This window comes from Pteropus medius, unplaced genomic scaffold (assembly GCF_902729225.1).
Source record: "Pteropus medius unplaced genomic scaffold, Ma_sr-lr_union100, whole genome shotgun sequence".
NCBI classification, from domain to species: Eukaryota; Metazoa; Chordata; class Mammalia; order Chiroptera; family Pteropodidae; genus Pteropus; species Pteropus medius.
This window is the reverse complement of record NW_024351073.1, coordinates 16249131-16269759: the sequence shown is the minus strand read 5'-3', so window position 1 is coordinate 16269759 and position 20629 is coordinate 16249131. Positions and strand designations below refer to the sequence as shown.

Sequence of the window (20629 nt, the reverse complement as noted above, 5' to 3'; positions counted from 1 at the left end):
CGCAAGGTTCAAAGCCATAACGAGCGCTATAAATAAAAATTAAATTGTACAAAGATGCCACTTTTACTGAGAGCAAAAGAAAAATAAGGATAAAAACCAAGAAATAACCAGCACCGACACCTCAACTCAGGGATTTTCCACAACAAGGGGCAATTTTGTCCCCTGGGGCAAGTTTGGACGAGTCTGGAGACATTTGGGAAAGGGTGCTGTTACCGGCACCAAGGAGGCTGCTAGCATCAATCCTACAATGCACGGGACAGTGCCCCACAGCAAAGAACTGTCCCATCCGAAAGATCAGTGGTGCCAAAGCTCAGACACTCGATTGTGACCCGATAAATGAGAAAATGGTTAAATAAGGAGGAAGAAGGGATAGAATGTGAAATTTAATTATGAACACATTTCAATTTGCAGTGCTGGCCAGGGGATGTGCTCTAAAGCACGGAACTTTAGAGAACTAGAAAAAAAATTAGGTTACAAAATTAAGGCTAGGAGGCCAATGCTTAGAGGAGGCTTTCAGGCTGGAAAAACACAGTGGGGTGGTACTCACCCGGGCCCGAGGGCGGAAGGAGAGAAGTGAGCATTCCTCTGGGACCCGGGCAGGTGAGGAGGTAAGGGACGAACCTAGAGGCCATGCCTCCAGCCAGGGAGCCAGTCAAGAGCAGGGGGGAGGGAGAGGGGCTGGGTCAGAGAGGTGCCAGGAAGGAGGCGTGCCTGGTTCTGTCACAGGCCTGGGGTATGAGGGTGGGGATTAGGAGTGCAGGGCAGAGAAAACTGTACCTGGAAGCTTTCAGCAGGAGAGAGGCAAGGGAAGTTTTGAGGGCATGCCAGTAGAAATAAGAAAGAAAAGCGGGGCGGCCAAGGGTCAATGGGGAAGGAATAGGGGTAAGGGGGGCAAATATTTGGTGACGGAAGGAAATTTAATTTTGGGTGGTGAACACAATGCAATAAACCTATGACACGTTGTTGAATTGGACACTTGAAACTTATTTGATTTTATTAACCAATTACACGCCAACAATTTTAATTAAAAAAAAAAGAAGAAGAAAATGAGCAAAGACTCTTTTTAGAAATGTTTAGCAGTGGAAAGACGACAGCTCAAAGGGGAGAGGGTCTTATTCACTCCCACTTCCCCTCCCTTTTCCATACGTGTTTATATTTGTATATTAAATATTATATTAAAATGTGTAGATATACTTAATACAAAGAGGGTATAAACAAGGAGATGAAATCCTGGAAGAAGGGACTCTTGACAGAACAAGAAAGAAAAATTTGATGGAGTAAGGTCCTGGGGAGGCAAGAAAAACTTAAATCAAGACGATGGAGGAAGACCGTCCTTCAGAAAGGCTCTGAGGACTCAAACTCCGGCAGCAGAGCCATTAACGGCCGTTAGTTCAAAGAGTCACAGGCCCTGGGAGGTGTTGTTATAAAGCAGCACAAAACAACTCGTTCAATCCCCACACTGGCAGAGTCATCGCACTATTTTAAGTCTTATTTCTCTGATTACACCACTGAAGCTGTCAAGTTATTTTCCGTCTTTATTTCACCTTTTGGAAATTTCCCATTCGTGTATTTTACCATTTTCCTACTTAAACATTTATTTTTTTATTGACTTGTAAGAGCTCTTTATTTATTAAGTTATAAATTGCTACACCTGTTGCAGAAGAATGTTACGTTTTGTTGCAAAAAGAAATTTGCCTTGGTAAAGAGCAGTCTGGCCACTGTGTTGCATAAACATCAAAGTAATAACAATGGCGTGCTCTGATGTAGCAAATAAACTGAGAATTTACCTTAAATAAAGTCTTGAATGTGCACAGATACTTACACATGTGCACAGATATTTACACATGTGCACAATACAGCAGCACAGCTTACGTCAACAAATAAAATCATCCGAGAATTTGACAAAGTACAGCCACTGGCAAAATTCTAGTCATGAAAAAAAAGCACAGAATTATTTTAAGACATAGTAAGTTAAAAAAAAAAAAGTACATTACAAAACTAAGTCTACTAAGGTAGACAATGAGAAAAAAAGTATATATACACAGCACAATGTAAACAGGATTGTCTCTGGGTGGTGAAATTAGGGGTAATTGTAATTTTAAGGTTTTTTGATATCTTGCCTATTTTCCACATGTTGTATAATCAGTGAGTATTGCCTCTTTACTGGGGCAGGTTGGAGGCGCCATGCACTAAGTCCAGTGGGGGTGTCGTCGTTACTGTTACTATGTATTGCAGTAGCATTTTCGAGTGTTGGGGACAGAGGTGGCTGAGGGAGGAGGAGGAGCTCTCCCAGGGCACAGGCCGGCACAGTGACGGGCGGAGGAGAGGGCCGAGGGGCTCGGGGCGTTCTCCTCGGCTGAGGGGAGACCGAGGGCGGTGCGGGCTCTGAGCCCCAGCGCCGTGCCGCATTCTAGCCAGGGTCGTACCCTCCGGTCTCCGACCTCAAAGCCGGGCCTGGGTTCCAGTCACCGAGGGGAACCACAGCTTTTGGAATCAGATCTTTGTGAAGCTCCTGCGTGAGCGGCAGGAAGTTTTCGAGTCACGAACAGAAATCGCACATTAGGGGGACAAGGAGGCTCCCCGTGGAAATGCTAACGCAGGGCTGGGCACTTACAGCACAGAACAACGACAACGACAAAAATTCCAGTTCGCAAAAGAGAGACAGATGGTCTGGGGCTAAGATTCTGACTGCGCGCCAGGCATAAAGTTCACCAGAACGAGCCAAGGTAAAAAAGGAGCACTGGAGGGCTGCGGGGAGGGGGTCGTGGCCCTCCAGGCGGGCACGGAGGGCGATGGCTTCCTCACTGTGCCAGCTGGTACTTCCCAGAGGCGGGAAGCCAGCAGGGAGGGCTCGGGCGGTGCCTCTAACTGCTGCAGAGCCTTCCTGAGTGCTCCCTTCACAGGCCACGGTCCTCATCAGAGAAACTGAAATATTACTCATCAGAGAGACTACCCATCGCTCCAGCCTTCTTAAAAATAGCAATGGGATTATGGAACTGGGGACCCGATATTTAAATACAAATTATGTGAGCGAGAAAACAGAGAGGCAGAAATAAGTGGTACTCTCTTCCCACAGGTGACTTACCCTCCACCTCTCTCTTATGCTGGTAATTAATTTTAGGTCAGATTAATTACTCTCAAGATTTTAAAAGCTGGTGGTAAAAATAAAACATTCTCACGTTAAGTTTTCCCTTACTACTAGAAACAGTCTCAATGAAAGCTGATTTAGCTAAGGAGCAGTCAGACACATTATTATTCATTTCTTTTCAATGCAACTCAATTTAATATGAAAGACCACCTTCACATTTAAAAGTTACTCCCTTAAAAGGCACTTTTAGCAATTGAATAGAAATTAACGGAACACATTCATATGTCCATAGAGGAAGAGATTAGCATTTCATTCTCTCTTTATTATGTTCCTTCTTTTCTTTGGGGACATCTACTTTGGGGAGTAAGAGAATCTCAACAAAATGTGCCTTATCAGGTTTCTCCAGACACATTGCAAAATTCCAGCATGTGTGAGCTTGTGTGAAACAAGCACATAATATTCAACAGATGACCATTCAGCTCCGGCAGCTTCTCCCATTCCCATACTTGTGTGGAAACCAGTTTATAATACAATTTTTAAAAAGACAATTATTCTTGGGCAGATTTCTTTAAAGAGTCATGTGGGCACAAGGCAAGAAAAAGTTGCATGACGGTAGTATATAAGCTTTTAAGGAGAAATTGTTTAAAATAACAAATTCAAGCAAAAGAAACCAACCAATTTCCCTCTACAACCTAGTACTCAAGTGATTTTAAGAGGTGAATTCCCACTCAAAAGCATTTTGCGTTATCAATGCCTTATCTGATAAGTACACTTTAACAAAGCATTAGCAGTTCCAACTTGTACATGCAATCAAAACCAGCACTCACCCATTTGTTTAGAAACTAAACACTTCTCCCTGCTCAGAGAGACGGCAAAACCTGTTCCTCTAGGGTTTTAAAAATTCCTCTGCAAAATCTTACACTACCGTGATCATTGCAAGGTACACACAACTTTTAAGCAAATAAGTGCAAATAAGCGAAAAAGCCCTACCTCGGGTTCCCTGCCTCCCTCAGTTTCCGTCGACTGCCAACGGCTGCATCTTTAGCAGTCCGGACCAGGAGCATCTAAGCCGACAAGTACAAAAAAGGGCTTTCTTCTGCTGGCTGGTGTTCCCAGCCCTTTATGTGGTGTCTTGGGTTCTGCTTGCTTAATTCATTCCTGCTTCTCCTGAAAGGAAGTCCAGCCTGGCGAGGATGGGGGGGATGGCAACCTCTGACGATACTTTTGACTGGAGGGGAACCAACTGGGTTTCAGTAATCCCAAAATGCAGATGGAAGTCCGGCACTTTGAGTTTTAAAGACTTATTTAAAAAAAAAAAAAGCCAGGGACAAAAATCAAGCCAACTGTGACCTCGGTTGAGACTAACCCGAGAGAACACTCCTCTCTTGAGCGGAGCTTCATTTATGGCTATTTATCCTGGTCTTTACATAGCAGGACTGAATAGTTGCCATGGCAACTCAGTAAACAGGATTCGAGTGACCACTGAGGGGTTTAGTGGCATTGTTCTCTTTAGGAAGAAGAATGGTGGCTTTAATGCTTCCTTTGCTAAAATTTCCTGAGAAGATAAAGCTGCATTTTTACAGGTCGTCAGTATGTGATGTTCCCAAAAGTCGAAGATGCTGCTTGGCTATGATGCTCCAGTCACAGGAAGACAGGCCGCACGAGTGGCTGCCAGAAAGACAGGGGGAATTATGGAAGGCTACCGAACACCGACTGGGCATTATCCAGTAAGTGTGTAGACGGAATGGGACCATCTCGGAAGGCCATCGGACTAACTGAATGTGGGGAGGAGACAAAAGAGCTGATAATCCAGTGGGTTCTAAAAAGTCCGTGCTGCCCGCTCTCCTGGTGCTTTCGCCCTCCCCAAGTTTTCATTAGCTTCTTCTACATCAAAGATTATCATTCACATTTCATCCTGCGCAATGAAACTTCATTCTCGATGCTTCGCTTTTGGCCAGGCAATCCGAAACCGTCCTCTTCATTTAAACAACATGACTTGAAAAAGAAAAAACGCTCATCGTATTTTGAATAGTGTATGAACGCTGGGTGTTTTGACACATCATGATGGTATACATTTCTCAAAATGCAAACAGCCGTTCCGTGCAGTGAACATTAACGTTAACTTCCTGTTTTAATACCGATTCATTAATGATAACGAACGCACCACACTAACGCAAGATGTTAACAGGGTAAATTGTATGTGTGTGTGTGTTGGAGGGGAGACTAATGCAGGAACTCTACTATGTGCTCAGATCTTCTGTAAACTTGAAAATGTTCCAAAAAATAAAGTCTATGAATTTTTGAAAATGGAAATAAGAATGTTCATCCCGTAACAAGGTCAAGGATTAAAAGAATTTTTTTTTTTTAAGAAGCTAATTACAAAAGTCCGCCAAAGATGATTTAAAACTAAACCTGAATCTGGCAATAGTCAGATTTTCCTGTGATTCAGCTTAAACTGAGGGTTAAACCTGTGAGGGTGAATGAAGTGAGCCGTAAAGCTACTGAGCGTGTTCTCCACATTCAAACAGATAACGCAAGTGTGAATGATTTCACACAGCTGAGGGTAGCTGTCGCATGCCCACGTTACCTCTTTCATACCTATGACTGCCGCCCCCTAAGCAGTCACTGTAACTATACGCACTTGAGAAGGAAGGAAAACAATCCCAAGGCCATCCAGCTGCTTAGTGACAAGAGGCTGGACAGGAACCCAGGCCCACACCTTTGATCCCACTGTTTCTATCTCATCCCACTGCGAATGGGCCCCTGCACCTGTGCAGCTCTGCACCTGTGCGGCTCTGCACCTGTGTGGCTCTGCACCTGTGCGGCCTTCCCACGCCGACGGGGCTGCAGCTCACTGCAACATGCCAGGCCCGGGGCACCTCCTGTATGCCTCAGCCAGCATGGAGCAGAGCCATCTATGTCTTTGACCTAGTCTCAGGTTCTGCAGATAACCCCAGTGGAGCACAGAGGGAGAGGGGCTGAGGGGCGGGACAGGAAACCGAGTGAAGGAACAAAAAACATAAGTATGGTTAGTAATAAGCCAAGCTCTTCAAAACCAGGTGCTTCTAAGAGCCTTGAAATATTGTACCATCATGTGTTGATGCCTGAACGAAGATTCTGAGATCAAGTCATGCTCAGGACACTGCTTATTAGAGCAGGGAAAGGTATGCTTATTAAGAGCTTAAAAATACTAAAAATACTTTACACACTCTTAGGAATGAATATGTATCTGATGTTCCACTTTAATCGTAAATGACTGGATGAAAACCAGTGAAGGGAAGATGTAGAAATGCAGGTTTCATCTTTAGTACAAGACCTTTCCATAAATAGTAAGTGCTTAAAAAAAAAAATCACAAGGGTTGGGGGTGGATTTTTTAAAAATCACACTAGACTGCCTTTAGGTGTAAGGAAAGAGTAAATTCTCTTTCCCTGATGGTTATTTGGGAAGAAGATGCCTCTTCTGTGTCATATTTAAAGGGGATAAAAGACCATATTTCATTAATTAGTAATGCAAATGTGTTCCCACCTTGACGTGCCTCAAATCGGGACGTGTCACTGACCGCTGACATCCCAACAGCCATCCCGATGTCATTCCACACCTGAGTGCCTGTGAATTTCATCACCGCTTTACATTCCATCTTGTCAAATTCTAGGCACTATTAGAATTACACTGTATCTGGCTGTCTTGTAAATGCTGTCAAAATATTCTACTACAGATTCCTCCATGAAAATGGAGTTACTTTATCTGCAGAAAGGCCTGGAAACAGAGTGGCAAAGTGCAACTGTGTTACAGTGAAGCGAATATTTGTGGTAGAGGAATCACATCTGAGGGGTCCAAAACAAGCTACCTTAAAATGCGCCTCCATGGCATGCAGATTACTTTGAGCTAAAGGCAATTTTACTTCAGGCTCAAGAGAAACTTCTGCCCCTCCTTCAACCACCTACAAGAACTTGAATTAGGGGCCATGCCCAGAAGCCATGATCAGAGATAACTTCTTTTGACCCATCCATAGCCAAGGCAAACTTCTGTTTACTAAGCATCTGCTTTTATCATCCTCCAGGGACCCTTTGAGGCCCCCAAGGTGCATTACCTCATCCCCAGCTCAGGATGTCCTATGCACCTCACTCCCAGTTTGTCTCTGAATCTCTCCTACATGTGGGGTTTGTGTGCGCAGGAGATGAGATGTGATGTTCTCTTGTTAATCTGGCCTCCGTTGATTTGATTATTAGAGCTGCTAAGAGAAGCAGAGTAGGGAAGGGGATGTTTTTCTCCTTCTCCACACCCCCCTTTCATACTTTTTGCAAAGCAACAACCAAGAGCTGAATGATAAGACAGCACCCTGCCCTAGTAGCAGAGGTTCTGCTTCCAGTGATAATGTAAATAATGGTGCATTTTACCAAGGGAGCTTTAAATTCAGTAAAATATGGTAATAGACGATGCTGGAACTGAATGATATACAATTTCTGAAAGTTCAATCAAAATGTTAAAATTCAATGTTTAACCTTTCAGTTTAAACCCTTGTTACCTGACAGATTCACATATCCAGGCATTCTTTGCCCAGTCATGGCAGGTAACAAAGGCCTGGGGACCCCATTTAGATATATGAGTGAGTATAAAGCACCAGCCCCAACTGTGAAAGTATGTGAATGAGCCTCTGGGACTGTGCTGTGCTTGGCTGTTCCAAAAAGGCTTTGAAGCCCAGGGGGGCCACTTCTGAGAAGTGAGCTTTTAGAGGTAGACAGGGAGAAGTAATGCGTTAACATAGAAAGACTGGTTTATATTAAGGAGATCACCCTAATACTGACCCACTGGACTGTTCCTAGCTAACTTCCAACTACATCAAAGATAACCCAGAAACAAAAAAATATGCAAAAATAACTAGAACGGAACCTGTGGCAATAAGGGTTAAAGACAGCGCCTAAGAGTTGATCTTTGGCAAAGTTAAGCACTCATATACCATGGGTATCTCCCCAATGTCCTTTTAAGAACAATGTGATTCAACATTTACTGAGCGCACATGACAGTCTGGACCCCGAGCTAGGCGGCAAGGTGAGAAGGTACACAAGGCAGGCCCTGCGAAGTCGCACTGGTCAAGGTCTTCTACGTTTATGGAACACTTACTCAGAAAATAGGATTAAGGTAGAGAGACCAAAGCTTTAAAAGAAATGTAAAGGGTTACTGGAATAAAGTTTAGTAAGACTAATGAGAAATAAGATAAAATAAGAAAACAGTACAGGAAGGATAAATATGGACAAAACTTCAAGGTAGTTAATGTGCCACATTGTCATCAGAACTTTTTATAGAAATGTTTGGTCTTTAAGAGGGGGAAAGAACTAGAAAAAAATGGCAGGCGGCACCTGGGTCACACACACATAAACACTGAGGATTAAAGGCATGATTCATTAATTCAGTCATCAAACCGTGATGCCTCTGGAAACAAAAGGCTCGTGTTCCCATAATGTGGGCATGGCGTTCCCACTCTCTGTGGTCGCGGGCTGTCTAGGATGCCGTCTAAATGGGGGACATAGTCTTATACAAGCAGTGGAGCGTGAGAGAGAGGGGTACAGGTCATCAGGGGTAATTGAAGCGCAAAGCGCTGGCATCCTCTGAAGTTTCTCAACGACGACGACGTCCTCTGGGAGATGGCTGACACGTCTTCATGTCTCACGGAGGCTAAGCCCAATGTCATGTCTCCGGCTTTGTTCTCCTGATTAACGCTCCATTTTCCAGCGAATGTGACCGCAGGCGCCCTTACAGACCTCACGGCTTCCCTCTTCCGGGGCCTGGTCTCCAGCCTCCCCTCAGAGAGGGCCATCCCTCTCCACTCTCTTCCCCTCTTGCCTTCCATAGACTACTCCCAGTAGTCCGCCTCTGCGGGAAGCCAGCTCCCAGCCTAGGGAGAGTCAGGTGACACAAGTTCTGCCTTTCTGTGGAAGACTTGACAGAATCTTCGAAGATATTCTTATATCTGGTTAACACTTCAGAGACGATGCTGCTGGAATCGAGGTCTTTGCATCTGTAACGTGAGTGCTCCTTCCACCAAACCTACAGAACGAACGAGGAGGAGGGCCCGAGGAGGAGGGCCAGCCAGTCAAGCCCCCCCGTGACAGCCCTGACTGCCACCCTGACTGCTTCTGCAGGAAGCTGGCCTGCCTCACGTTCGCTGGGGACAGACAACCCCTTCTCACCCCAGGCGAGGTTTTCCTGATAGGTATCAGTCAGTTCCCTCCTTTAATTCTGTCGTACATCTCCTCAGGGTTTTTCTGAAGAATGCTAATGACAGACTTTTCTGACTAGAACTTATTTGCTAAACTACCAGGCAAGGAGGGAAGGGAAGGATCAACAGGCTCTGCAACACCCTTGGGGAGAAATTCTGAGGTGGCAAAGCAGGTTTCCTTTGATACAGACATCTCCTGGGCTTGGTCTGGACACTCCTGGCCAGAAACTGCTACTGCCTAAGCAAATACAAGAGAAAAAAGCTAACGGGAATATCATCAACTAAATATCATCTCGTAGAGAAGCCTGCCCTTTGAAACTCTGAAAATTCTAAGCCGAGAGGAGGATGACACCCTTCACTGTTATCTAAAGAGGCCTGGATCAAGAGGTATGCTTTTCAAAAATTCGCTTCAGAACTTAGGGCCAAGACTTTCCAAGGACACGAATGAAGTGCCTTTTATAGAACACCCAAGATTGGCTACAAGTTGTTTATAAGAACGAAAAGTCCACATATTACTATAGTCGAATTGACATAATTGTTCCAGCATTTCAGTTATAGTTACCTTGCTTCTACCTGCTTTCCAAAGCAAACCACAAAAATCAAAAAGAACGACAAACCTGTAGAATCTGTCAGAAGCCATGATCCACGTTCCTGAACGCTGGACAAAATACCTACACACACATAGATTTGAACACGAGCTCTCGAGCTCCCCTAATAAACAACTGATTTGAGAAGTAAATGAGAGGTACGGGGAGGCAGCCTCATCCTTCCATACTGGCAACATACATTCTCTGAGGCGAAGGAGGGCAAGATTTTTCCTGTGAAATGTCTAGAAGCACCTATCTTTAGACAGAAAAATATTCATAACAAACCCCCAATGAGGGTTGTTTACATACGTGTCATATAACATAATCACCAGTAACACTCTGATGTCTTCAATGGAACCAAACAAAGGCTAAGCAAGTCATAAGTTAAGATCTCCATATTCTAATTAGCATCATTACCCTTAAAATCACACCTACACCTTAGGCCTCAGACAAGTCAGTTCTTTGCCTTTACTGGGTGGGTGCCTTTAAAATGTTACCAAGACATTTGTTTCAAAGTCTTTACAGCCCCTCTCTTGTGTTGTGAATTACTGTCTGCCCCAGGTCCAGGAGAGGAAAAGGGTTGTGAGCCAACACAAATGGAAATATAAGGTTGGGCTGGATGCTTTTTAAAAGGCAAAAGCCAAGGCAATTAGGTACAATCAAATCCCAGCAAGGAAAAATAAACATCAAAAAGAGAGTAATTTCTTTAATATTCTGGCTGCTGAACAGTTTTCAATTCAAACCGGCCTATTTTGAAAAGCTATTGCAATTTAATGGAAAAAGGAACTTCATGCCATCACAGAAGGAAAATGAGAACACGTGGGACTGAGTTTTTCAAAGCAGAATTTCAGTCCTGATGGGGCCGGCACAGCAGGTCCCCGAATCTGAGATGGCAATGTCTGGAATGCTGCACGGTTTTGTCCTACGCCACTAAGAAAAAGCGTTCCCATTTCAACTATGGTTCGCTAGGAGCTACAACTCCCTCTTAATATCCGAGACCTTAAGTCAAGGGAGAAAACATGCCTTTTATAAGGATGAAACATGGTATTATCTCTGCTGTAAAAAGAGGAAAGAACCACCGACAAGATAAACAGCTCCTTTGAGTATGCACCAAAACACAAAGCCCAGCCACCCCGTCTTGTAAATACTGCCCACTGGGGTTACGAAGTGGAATTTAAGCCAGGTGACATGGTACACGGTTACGTCTTAACGACTAACTTCCTATGCTATGTCAAAAAAGTTGCCCTTTTTTTTTTTTCTGTGATAACCTAAAACGTTTTAATATAAATCTGAAAAATGGAAAAATGAGTTACTTCTTAAACTACCAGAGCAGACGCACATTAAGTCATCACAGACTTTCTATATAAGACCGGTTGCGGCCACTTTATACCAAAATGCCACATTCTCACCATCACACCTCACAGTAAGGTAACGAACCGAACAGGTTGTTCTTCCTTGGAGAGAACATTCGGTTTTGCCTTCATAGAAGACACAGAATTCAATAGTGTGTTTCTTATAAGTCAACATCTTTAAACTATAAATCAGGAATCACTGTCATATTGTCAAAGGCAATTAGTAAACAATATAAAAAGTGAGAACTAGTCTCAGCCAAGTTATCAGAATGTGACACAAGTCTCAAGGGAAACAGTTCAGGTCAGATTCCTTATCTTGATCCTTATAAGGATGACATCTGGGTTTTCAACATGAGGGGCTCTAGACCTTACTGTCTTGTGGGGGTTTTCGTCTCTTCAGGGGGGTTACTAATGTTAGCTAGCTAGTTGGACACGAGCAACAGGGGAGCAAAGGAATAGGGGCCCAGCCTAGAGACCGCCCAAAGAACACACCAGTGATAGTAGAATTCTGGGTACGCATATGTGCACTACGCAAAGAGTTTCATAGCAGCCAGGTGTCAATCAAAATGACCTCACTCGCCAACCACCTAGGAATGCCTTTGGAAGCACCCATCATGGCCCAGGCATAAAGCAGCCGTTCCCGCTTCTGGGAGGTTGACTGTCGTTGTTAAGCACTCTGCTACAGCTCTTTGCTAAAACCAGGTGCCTCCTTGGAAGCATGTTTTGTCTTTCTAAAACACTTTAAATCTCACTGACCTGTGATTCTTCACTGCAGTGGAGAAGAACCGAAGAAAACTGCTAATTGTACTTTTGTGCCATTGGGGTGACACCAAAGTTCAAATTGCCCCCAACAGTAACACTAAGCGCCAATGTTGGCCAAATCAAGAGAATTTCGATTTTTAACAAACTCTAAGGCAAGCTGCCCGTTTCAGTCTTGGACTCGGCTTTATTCAGATAGCTTTTACTTTTAAAGCTCACATTGTTTCTGATTAGGATATGGCATTAAAAATCTAAAATCATGTAGCTTAGAATGAAAGCTCATGATGACAACCTTTCAGGAGTTTTCAAATTAGGACCACCCAGTTAAAGTCCGTAAAATTCAGCATTACCACTCAGAATACAGACGCTTCACCACGTTTGACAACAAAGCAGAAAGAAATAAAAGAAAATCAACCACAAAAAAAATACACCATTTCTTCTAAAATAGAAGCTTGCGCAAGAATGTCACACCAAATGCTTAAAAAAAAAAAAAATTGAGGCTTCACAATGTTTCATTTTCAACTAAATTGCTCTGAAACTTAGTGGCATCATTCAAAAGCAGACAAACAGGCCCAAGAGACAAAGGGAATTCGCCCATTTAGTAGTGTTAGGTTATAATGATACCATATGTTTCCAGCCACCTATAATGAAAGGACCTAGGAGAAAGCAAATCTGTGAGTGACAACCCCAGGAGGCAGGGTCCTTAAAGACAGGTCTCAGTGGAGAACTGTCCTACGTCTTACCTTCTGCATGTTTGGCTTGAGGCAGCGAACAAAGAAAGGATTAGAGGAGCTTAGCGTGGCCATTAGCGAATGCAGAGAGTCCTATCAGAAAAGAAAAAAGTTGAGGTTGATTTAGTCTCTCAGTTTGTGGTTCTTTACATTTCTCAGCACTGTAGGCATTTATCAGAAACACAAAGAACATTAATCATGGGAATATTTTTATTTCTAATTATGGGTCATTCTAATATAAAATCAAGATATTATAATTCATTGACACTGAAATTATTTCACAATACAGTATACACACTCAACTGTCCCTTCCTTGAAATAGTGCCATTAAAAAAAAACTCATCCTGTTAAACCACCCTAGGATATTTCGATGTTTAGTACAGAAAATCTGAGCACCCTCCCACTGCCTTCGGGCCTCCTAAGGCATTATTTCCACCAAAATGACAATCTACACCAGTCCCTCGCTGGTCTTTGAGCCATGATTTCTCACTCTTCCCTTTAAATCACCAGGCAGATCAATCTTCTGTAATACTGCCTTTTCTTTTTTAAGTTATTTTGTCATTGGGAAGAATTTTTTTGACATTTACCAAAGCAGACGGCGTGGAATGAGGGCTCGTCATCGCCTTCAGCTCAGCTCGTGGCCAATTCCATTGCATGTGCCCCCTGCCTTAGTACGTACTACGCCCACCCCTTGCAGAAAAGCAAATTCCAGCCATCCTATTATTTACTTCATCCCTCCGTATTTCAATATGTATCATGAATGGCTAATCACTTTAAAACATATACTGGTCATCATATCCATAACATCATCCTAAAAAGATTAAACATAAATTCCTTAATATTAATATTAAAAAGTACACCTGTCTCAAGTTTCACATTAAAATACTTAACTGTCACAAATTTCACAACTTTTAAATGCTTTGTTCTTTGATATCAGAATGCAAGTGAGGTTCACGATACGTCTTTTAAGTCTGTTTTAATCCATTGGTTTCCTCCTCCATCTCTGTCTCTTTTCTTACAAATTTGCTGAAGAAACTGGCTGTCGACAACACTACATTGATTAGTGACTTCTCTGCTTAGAAAGCTTTCAGGTTTTTCCACAGATGATGAAATGGCCTGGCTTTCATGGCCCTTCATATTCTGGTACAAACTGAACTTCCTACAAGGAATCTGGTCAGGTGACCCCTATCTACTCACAGTCCTCCAGGGGCTGCACTCACATTCCTGTCTCACGGCTCCTTCTCTACCCTGAAGGTCCACCTGCTCTTTTCCATTTCCTTGATTCCTGGTCCAATTTAATTCCCAAATATCCACAGAGCCTTCCAAGACAACTCCAGACAATACTGCCATAGAAAAAGAAAGCTCCACTGGAAGACGAAGCATCTAGGTTTTAGAATCAGACAGAACTAGGTTTAACTCAAACCTTAGCTTCAGTCTTTAGAGAGACTGAATGGGTTTCTGTTTTATAAACCTCAGTGTCCTCATCTATAAAATGGAAACAATAACATGTACTTACAAGATTATGGGAGAAGCGAATAAGATAACGTAAAGTGATTAGCCCAAGGATGGACACATAATAAGTTTATCATAAATGATAGTGATTCTTATTCTATCAGGGTCAAACCTGCTCTCATGTGATCACATTACCCAGCACTGTCGGCCACACTGGGCGTATCTGGCTCATCATCAACCACACTGTACAGCAGATCTCACACAGACCCCTGCCCGATGCATTCAACTGTGAGTCAAAGAAAGACAGCCCCACAGAGGGCAGATTTTCTAATGCTGCGCCTCTATCTGCCTTCTTATTAGGATTAAGTTGGGGAAATGGCCATCACATGCTCTACCTCTATACTACATAAAATGCTTACATATTTAAAATGAAAATAAAAATGTTCCTTGTTTTCTTTGAATTCTGAACATCTGGACAGGGTAACTGACACTGATCTTATTTAAATATGTACTTGGTTATTATTACTAGTTATTACTAGTTACAAAACTCCAGAGCTGGGAAGAAATATACTGTTTTTATAAGATCATCTAAATGCAGATCAGAGTGATCCCACATGACCAAGCAGTCCTTCTTAAGAAGAAATGCTATTTCATAAGCTTAGAATAAGAAGTTATTTATTTTTAACAACAAAAAGAGAGCTGCATGTTTTCCTCTGACTCAGAAAAAAAGTATATTTCTAAAGAAGTCTGGTTTAAAAAAATAATATCAACAAAAAAAGCATTCTCATAGAGCTCACGTCCCTAGTTCCAATTTTCAATTCTTAAATCCCAATTTTGATCGACTCACCAAAGCCAGCAGTGCAGACTAACCTTGAATTGTGAGCTGACCGTGGGCCGCCGATGTTTGCTTCCACATTTCAAGGTATCCTGGTTATTGCGGCTCGAAACGTGTTCAAATAGGTCATAGATGAAGTCGAACCTTTGAGAGCACAGAGGACCGTGAGGGGCACACACCCAACAATTAGGTGCTGGATTACTGTAATTATAATGCATTTTCCCACTGACAGTAACACACCGAGGCCTAGAAGAGCTAAGACAGCTTCCAAAGATCTCAAACCGACCATGCCAAAGAGCTTTAGGCACTGGGAAAAACATGTGGCCGCCTTCAGAGCACTAGTCCTGCAGGAGAGAGGTGGACTGGGATGAAAGTGCCCCCGAGTGACAGCCCACTTAGGAGTGCTGTGTGTTAGGGAGCACCACCCAAGCTTCTGTTGTCTTGATCGCCTGGAGAAGGGGGATGTTTGTTTTGCACATCTCACCGTGCTGCAAAATTCAACCAATTAACAGATGGAAAGGTGCTAATGATGGAGTGAAGCGGTCCGGGGTTCAAATCCTGCCTCCACCAGTACCTAGCTGCGTGGCTTGGGCAGGATACTTGCCTCTCTCTAGGCCTCGGTTTTATCATCTGAAAAATGGGGGCGATTTTGGAATTGATCCCATAACTCCGGTATGAGAATGAAATGAGGAAATGTACACAAAAAGCTGAGCATGGCGCCAGGCGCATCCTAAGTGCTGGTGTTGGTAGCTGTTACTATTACTGAACGTGCTACAGAATTCACCGTCACTACTGATAAAGTAAAAGGCTTCTCGATAACTTTATCTTCCTTCCATGGACTATAAAGTGGGGGTGTTTGGTGGCTTCACCAAGACAAGGAAAAGGTGGGGACAATGCCTGGGCCCAAGGTGGCAAGGTCAGTCGCTTCTCACTTTGCCCCAACCCTTTTACGGTTCTGTTCCAGGGTGCTATTATTTCACGCTCGCTTCTTTGATGTTCTCCATCAGTGATGTGAGCCCTCTGGAGAAAAGCTCGGGTTCCATTAAAATGTCACAGATGTCAAAAGTGAAAGAGCAGAGTAAGCAAGTAGCCCAAGCCCCTCGGTTTGCAGAGAGAACCTGGGGCTGAAGCAGAAAAGTTCCTTATTCCAGTCGCAAAACCACTTTCTGTGCTCACAGAGGCAACCAGCAAACGCCAGCTTGCTGATCTCCACACCACACCAAAAAGCTTCTACTCAACATCAAGACATTGCTTTGACTTCAAACCGTCTCATAACCAAGAAACTGATTGGACAGATAAAATGCTATGGTGTTTTTAAAACGTCGCCATTTTTTTTTTCTTTACAGGTCCGAAAACTCATCTAAAATTAAAAATGGCTGAAAATGTCAAAAAACAGGAAATCTTCAGATAAGAGAGTTGCAACTTTTAAAGACCGAGCACTTCCAGTTCTGAGCTAAGCTGACACTTTAGATGGGCTCCGTTCTCCCCAATTCACAGCTATGTAAGTGACAGGGAGGCCATCTGGCACTGACATTCCTAAAAGTATTACTTTCCTTCCTTAGATATTAAAAGTTTGTTTCCGTTATAGATTCACTCTGGATCTGACACAGGTATTGAAAGCTCTAACTCGGGCTTACTGTTCTCTCTCACAAAGCCTCCTGGCTTAAGATATACAAAATAGCTAAACTATTCTACTATTGATTTAATTTACAATTCATGCATGAATAAATGAATGTGTAATAAATTTTAGCTGAATTAATACCTGTTTATTTTTCTTGACATCATTTACATTAACAAGGGACAAAGGGGTTCCACAAAACCCAAGGCTGAAATCAGTTTGACGCATAGCTCTAAGATGGTCATGAAGAACGCGGCTCGTACTGGTTAAGATCGTAGGGTCCTGGGCCAAGCAGAACGCACCGAAACTAGTTGTGGGATGCTGGGCTAGTCACTTAACCACTCCAGACTCAGTTTCCTCATCTGCATAACAGGATTAATAATAGTCCCTAACTCACAGGTTTGCTGTTCTTACGGTACCTCGTTAAATGGTCATCACTGTTACTAACACTATTTTATATCTGTTGGTCATTTTATTGATGAAATATGGCCCAGGGAATATGATGGTAAACCGAGCTGCTTCCATATTACTTTTTTCTATATTCGTGATTAAAAGCATTTGCACAAAGATTACTTTGCTTGCTAAGGACGTCTCGGGGAGGAGACTGACATACCGGCTTTCTCTGAGCAAGTTGAGAAGATCATCTCTAAAGGTGTCTCTGTTCTTCTCCAAGATGCCCCGGACGTCATACTGCACCTGGTTTTGAAAAAAATAAGAGAGAAAGCAGAATTGACCAAAAGAATAATTTCGGGTCATAAGCATCTCTTTTAAAAAGCGAGACCCATGAGGTCCTTTCAATATCTTTATGATAGACTTCTGAAATTACTGTTTCTCTAAATACCAAATGGGCCAGTATTGATAAAGATCTTAATTAAGGAGTTACCTCTCCAGCGTAGTGTTTCACTCCAAAATTGTTGACTGCAACTCTGGGCTTCACGTAAAAGTGGTTATTCTAATAAAAAAGCAAATACAAACTTGCTTATAGTTTCGTTTACTGATTTCCATTGACTCCCAGCAAAAACTAACTCCAACACTGAAAACAACTTAAAATCTACCAAGTATCAAGGTTTAGGACGTAGCGTGTGATACGCTTTATCAAAACCATGTAACTCTTGTCTGTGTCATTATAACCTAAACATGGGCATATTCTGACAAAGAGTCCCAAATCTATTCCTTTGGTTTATTTCAATTTAGTTCTAGCAATCAGAGAAGGCGGCGACTGGTTTGAGAAAAGAAATTAAACGTGGGAGGCACAATGGCGATAATGGCACAGAAATATCTCATATGTAATGTTAATCCACAGATTTGCTATTCAGACATAATTAAGAATTGGCAGATCCTGACATACAGCGTGTTGATTGTGTAACTTCTCCAATAAGGTGCTGTCCGTGGCTTGAGGAAAATGGCTTTCTTCATTGATAAGGGCTAGCAGGCCAAGTTTCTAGAAGAGTAAAAAAGGTTAAATGAATAAAGAGTTAAATGTATCCCTCAAAATATTCCAGAGCTCCTTTTCTCTCTATCAAATAAGTGACTAAAAAAAAAGGCATAGTAACTTCTTAGAATAAAAAAATTCAGAATAACACTATAAGGAAATCCAATATATTTAAATTCCACATAAACATATATTTTTAAAAAACTGAACCCACTAAAATTTTGTGGACAAAACTTTGACAATCAGCCAGTCTATGACTGGTACTGGCAAGGCTTTTGATGCTGACCTAAAATCTAGGTGAAGCCAATTTGCACATCGCTGATTCTAAAGTATTGAGTTCAGTGAGACAATAGTCTCGAAGCAGCCAAGTATTTAAATTCAACCTGGCACATTTACATTGGTTTCCAAATGGTCCACTGTATTCTAAACGTTCACATCTTTGATGTACTTGTTCACACAAGCTATTTCGTTTCCATAAACATGAATCAGCCCAGATAGACACCCTTGGGACTGTAACAACCCTTCAACAATATATTACCTTCTCGATCAAATCTAGGCATTCTCCATTGTCTATCCAGTCAATATCTTCCCACACTAATCCTTCCCTGTAGAAGGATTAAAAAGGGCTGAGTTACAGTGACATACAGCTTTCAAGCTATCCGATACAGTGGCTGATTTTTTAAAAATTTGAATTAGAATCTATGAGTACTTACCTGCTATATTCTAGTTGTTCTAAAGAAAAAATATGCTTGTTGAAATATTCCTGAAGTTTCTCATTTGCATAATTTATATTGAACTGTTCGAAGTGGTTAACCTAAGGGGAGAAACCATTCGACAGGTATCTTTATTGCTGTATTACATTAGAGGTGAAGAACACAACAAAAATCCACAGAGAAAAATACCAACGTCTGTTAGAAAAGATTTAAGACCAGCCAATAAGTGGACAGAAAAGAATCCACGAGTCCCACTCGTTGGAAGCATACCTCAAAGTTTTCAAACCCGAAGATGTCGAGAATGCCAATAGACTTAAAGTCGTCTTTGCCTTTGATCCTGCTGTTGATCTTCTTGATCACCCACTCGAAGCAGCGTGCGTAAAGTGCCATGGCCAGGGAGTCTCTGCTGTCTACGGCCTGAGGGGGAGGGGACGTGGTCACGACAAACAGCCCGGGCAGGCAAGTCCATCCCTGTCCGACTCTGGGGACCTTGGGACACACACGCACTGAACGGAGGTGGCACCTGTGCCCCCGATGTTAAGTAAATCAACACTTGAAAGAAAAGATAAACTGGAGCTCGCTTATTTTCTTTACAGTAAGATGCACCAAGAATCCCTTTAAATATCAAGCTCCAAAGGCAACTTTATATGTTGAGTTACAGGAAAGAGTCTGAACCAATAGATCTAGCTACAAATTTTATCAGGTTTAAAACCATAATGAAAACTGATTTTTTTCATTTTCATCATCTCCTCCTGTTTTACTCTGTACACATAAAAGTTTTCTTCACAGTATGTGGTTAGCATTTTTTACTTATCCAATCAAAAACAGATTTGATCGAGTAGAACATATAAGTGGCTCCAGGCAGGAGCAGAGGCAAAAATAAGTAATATACAACATACTGTTGCACTGTTTTAATATATAATAATAAATTACCATAGTTAATGTTTAGTTCTTATTCTGTGACAATCAATAAGCACTTAGCATATATTTTTTATCATTATCTTTACAAGAACCCTATGAATCAGGCACAAAAATTATTCCTGTCTTACACGGCAGGAAACTGAGGCACAGTGAACAAATTTCCCAAGAACAAGTAGTAATACGTGGAAGAGTCAATATTCCAACACAAGCCATCTGCACAAGACCCAAACCCCTTCAAGATGTAGCTTCATCGTCTCTTAAGAAATAACTCATTAACTTTATCTGTTTCCCTCGAAATAGATATCTTTATTTTGATCATGAACCAAACTCATTTAAAAGGTTTGCTGTAGTCACCTACTTGAATCAAAGCCACAGATCTGAAAACCCAGGAGTGTCTTTTAAAAACAAGCTTCGATGACAAAGTGTGTGTACCTGCTGAACGTTGAGAGGCGTGAGGATCTCTTCCCCCCTGAGGAACATCGACCTCTGAGTCAGAGCGTCTGTGAGCTGTGCCGGGTCCAGCCCGAGTAACTCTGCAGACCTGCCCAAGGCTGGAAATGCAGAACAAGGCAAATGAGGACCCCAGCCCTGAGAAGGAACAGGCCAGGGGACCCCAAGTGGGTTGAAAGCTAACTACACACAGCGACGCGTTAAAGCAGAGAACACTCCTAAACTCTTCAGGCAGAATTTCTGGAACACACTTTTTGTTTTTTTTTTAACAGTAAGGCATATATATATTTACACTGTGTGTTCACACATTTTATTGGTAAGTTATTCACTCCTTTATCGAGTCATAGGTTAGTTAGTACCAAAGAATCTGGTGCTTGGATCAAGTGTAATCCAGAGACCCCAAGGGTAGAGGGGTCCCTAAGACCCTGTCAGAGGTTTGTGAGGTCATGACTCTTTTCAGTAATAATACTAGG

At 42.4% G+C, this 20629-nt stretch overlaps 1 protein-coding gene across 4 annotated transcripts in view; it reads right to left on the bottom strand.

Moving 5' to 3' along the window:
- The window catches only part of MYO10 (myosin X), a 189684-nt gene that overhangs the window by 54879 nt on the left and 114176 nt on the right, over window positions 1-20629 (bottom strand). For all 4 annotated transcript variants that reach the window (XM_039842747.1, XM_039842748.1, XM_039842749.1 and 1 more), the window contains 9 exons: window positions 20139-20257; window positions 19056-19202; window positions 18786-18886; window positions 18611-18677; window positions 17989-18081; window positions 17524-17592; window positions 17254-17336; window positions 15058-15166; window positions 12748-12828 (listed from right to left, as the gene is read on the bottom strand). In XM_039842747.1, coding sequence (XP_039698681.1) covers window positions 12748-12828; window positions 15058-15166; window positions 17254-17336; window positions 17524-17592; window positions 17989-18081; window positions 18611-18677; window positions 18786-18886; window positions 19056-19202; window positions 20139-20257 — 869 coding nt within the window. The remainder of the gene's footprint in view (window positions 1-12747; window positions 12829-15057; window positions 15167-17253; window positions 17337-17523; window positions 17593-17988; window positions 18082-18610; window positions 18678-18785; window positions 18887-19055; window positions 19203-20138; window positions 20258-20629) is intronic.